The following is a 2,864-nucleotide window of genomic DNA, read 5'->3' as shown; positions in this document are numbered from 1 at the left end:
TTTGTTTTAGTGCCAAGTGGTTTGTTTTTAGTGCCAAGTGGTGGAACTAATGTCTTATTTGTAACCTGTTATCTACATAATAAAATAAACTATAGTTACACAAGTCGGTGTACAACTCGCTAGTGGATATTTGCTTCCGTTTTATTATTTAGCGTGGCGATTTTAAGGCATTCGATTTACAATGTAATGCAGTTTTTGAATATTGTAAGTGCAGCAGTTGTAGAACCATTTAAAAAGGGGGTTCCATAATTGAAATTAAGTTGCAATTAATCGGAATGAAATCTTTCAAATCCATATTTGATGAAATGTTTCAAACTCCCACCAACAGCAGCAGCTGAGCAAGTTGACATTTGTTTGTTATGATTTTGCTCAACTACAATACACATTGAAGAAACGACGCCAAGGGCGCTGCGGGAGGAGAATCAAACATATAGCAAAGTGTATGGTCGCGAGGGGCAATTGTTTGCATGCTGCCATACCACGAAACGAAGCAATAGAAAGAGAGTCACACCGTTTGTGGAAGCTCGCTGTGTGTGTATGTTTTTTTGAGTGGTATAGTGAAGGTACGTAGGTACTACAGCCCGTAAGGACTTCCCGTTTAAAGAACCCTGTCGTCCGTAACTTCTCCCTTTTTAGGATGCCGTACACCTTGGTAGAAACGACTACTCCCACCGGCGGCAAAGAGCTGCTAGCTGCACCGGCCGCCTGGATCCAAAAGAAGGCTGACGGAACCGCATATCTGTGCTGGCCGTTCGCTAGAAGCATACGGAAGCTGAATACATTGTTCCAAGACGAGTACAGCATTCCGTCGGAGGTGTGGGAAAGGCTTGAGTGTGAAATTTTGTGCCGCAACATTCTGTCGCTCTCGTCGGCGGACAAGATGATCGAAACGATGGAAAGCAGCTGGCTGAACGAGCCGAAACCGGCAGCACGAGTAACGGTACAACGATCAAACGATCCTTTTGCGAACCGGCTGAGCAATGGCGGTGTGCAGAAGCTGCTGTCCAGCCCCACCGCCGAGCCGGACGATGATCCGCTCGGGGATGTGAAACCGTGCCCCCAGATGCTGGACCTACTGTACGAGCTGAAGAGTCTGATACTGGCGAACCAGGAAGAGTTGCGGCAGAATCTAAAGGAAGGATTCGGAAGGGTGGACAAGTCCGTTAAATCGATGAACGACAAGTACCTGGAATCGAATGCGGTACAGTACGAACTTGGGCGGGCGGATGCGAACGCGTTCCAGGCGGGACGGATGGATGCGAACGTGTGCCAGCTGGTCGAACAGCCGGAGAAGTTTAAGGTCGACTTGCTCACCGAGATGGAAGCGGTAGAAGAGTTTGAGAAGCGTCTGAAGGACGATGACTATCGCACCCAGGTATGCCAGTGGATCGACGCGAGCGTGGGACACATGCGGCAGTCCGAGCATCGGATGCACACGTTGTTGGACCTCATCATCGATCGGAAGCTGTTCGCTGGCTTCAGCTGGACCGGCGGCGGAAAGAACAAACGGGCGCTGAACGTGCACAAGAACATACTGAACTTGTTCGAGTACGCCGGTACCACCTCCGTGTACCGGGCGGATCACGTGTCAGTGGGGAATTTCATGCGCAAAAAGCTTCAGAACTCGACCAGCAGGATAAAGGCGAAGGGTGTGCGGAGGAGTGTGCCACTTAGCCGTCGTAAGCGGCTAAACCGAGTGGGAGACGAGATTATTAGAATTATTCCGAAACAGATTAAGTTGACATCATCTACTGATGCGCAAAGTCCTGCAGCGGTGGCGGATGCGACTCAAGGGCAATCATCACCCTCGTCATCGATACTGATGGCTGTGAGTGTACCGGCAAAACCGATCAGATCGGGAACGATAGTAGTGAAGCAAGATGCCACCATGTTCATAGACGGTGTGAATGAATTTGAGGAAATGTTGGACATTAGACGATTGCAGAAGTAAACCGCACACGTGTGGTTTTTGAGAGAGGCTTACGGATGTGGAAGCAACAAGAAGCAAAATTTAATCAGCCAAAAATAATTCATACTGTACGTTACTTTGTAAGGTACAATGAATATCGCAAGGAATTATTCTGCAATTTTAAGCATGGAATGTTTAAACTGTAACGTTACACAAGTTCGTTACCATAACCAGTCCATTAGTTATGGCAGTTCCTTGGCAGTCCATTAGGCAGTTCCTTGAGTCATGGAAATGAAATTAAAAACAGGCAAACTGTTGGAATTCCGAGTTTTGTATAAATCGTAACGACTAACATTAAATAGCTAATAATAATCTGATTTATTCGTTGTTATTTTATTTTTTATTTAACTTCACATTTTTACGGCCTCGGCCGTATTTTCTGATTTATTCATTATCCTAGAGAAAATATATTCTGTTTTACGTTTGCGTTTCGGGATTCTGCGTCGGACAAGTTGTAAAGGTCGAAAATAACGAAGCAAAACTCTTTTCAGTTAAATCATTCAAAACAAACGCGCCCTACAATGCGAGACGCACTGTATGCAAGAAAATTAAAATCAAAATAAATTTCTTCAAGCAAATACAATCCAACCAGTTGACATGTGTCACCAGTCAATGTTAGAGGAAATGCCCAGGAGTCACGAACTTCACAATAAAGCAACAAGCCTTTATTAAGGTGTTAACGAGGGACTATTTTTGCCATAAAAATCTAGTTACAATAGGGATTTTTGAACCCATTGTAAAATTTTTCGAGAAAAATATGAATTTTGTACATAATCTATGAATTTAAAACTACAGGTTTGAAAAGCCCGTTACATTTTTACATTTAAAAAACCCACATGAAACCATCCCAAAACTGTCCGTCTGATCAAGCGCCGCCTGGGTACGGACTCGCGCC

At 44.9% G+C, this 2,864-nt stretch overlaps 1 protein-coding gene across 1 annotated transcript; it reads left to right on the top strand.

The window, feature by feature from the left end:
* The first annotated feature begins 347 nt into the window (after window positions 1–347).
* Window positions 348–2,286, top strand: LOC3291225 (uncharacterized). The gene is made up of 2 exons (XM_564475.3): window positions 348–563; window positions 637–2,286. The coding sequence occupies exon 2, from the start codon at window positions 638–640 to the stop codon at window positions 1,949–1,951; it is 1,314 nt and encodes a 437-aa protein (XP_564475.2). The 5' UTR covers window positions 348–563; window position 637; the 3' UTR covers window positions 1,952–2,286.
* Window positions 2,287–2,864: the final 578 nt, after the last annotated feature.

The sequence above is a fragment of the Anopheles gambiae genome, chromosome 3, assembly GCF_943734735.2.
Source record: "Anopheles gambiae chromosome 3, idAnoGambNW_F1_1, whole genome shotgun sequence".
Lineage (NCBI taxonomy): Eukaryota > Metazoa > Arthropoda > Insecta > Diptera > Culicidae > Anopheles > Anopheles gambiae.
This window is presented reverse-complemented; position numbering and strand designations above follow the sequence as displayed.

Excerpts from the sequence above, each read along its gene's own strand:
- LOC3291225 (XM_564475.3), top strand. The coding sequence starts at position 638 with ATGCCGTACACCTTGGTAGAAACGACTACTCCCACCGGCGGCAAAGAG.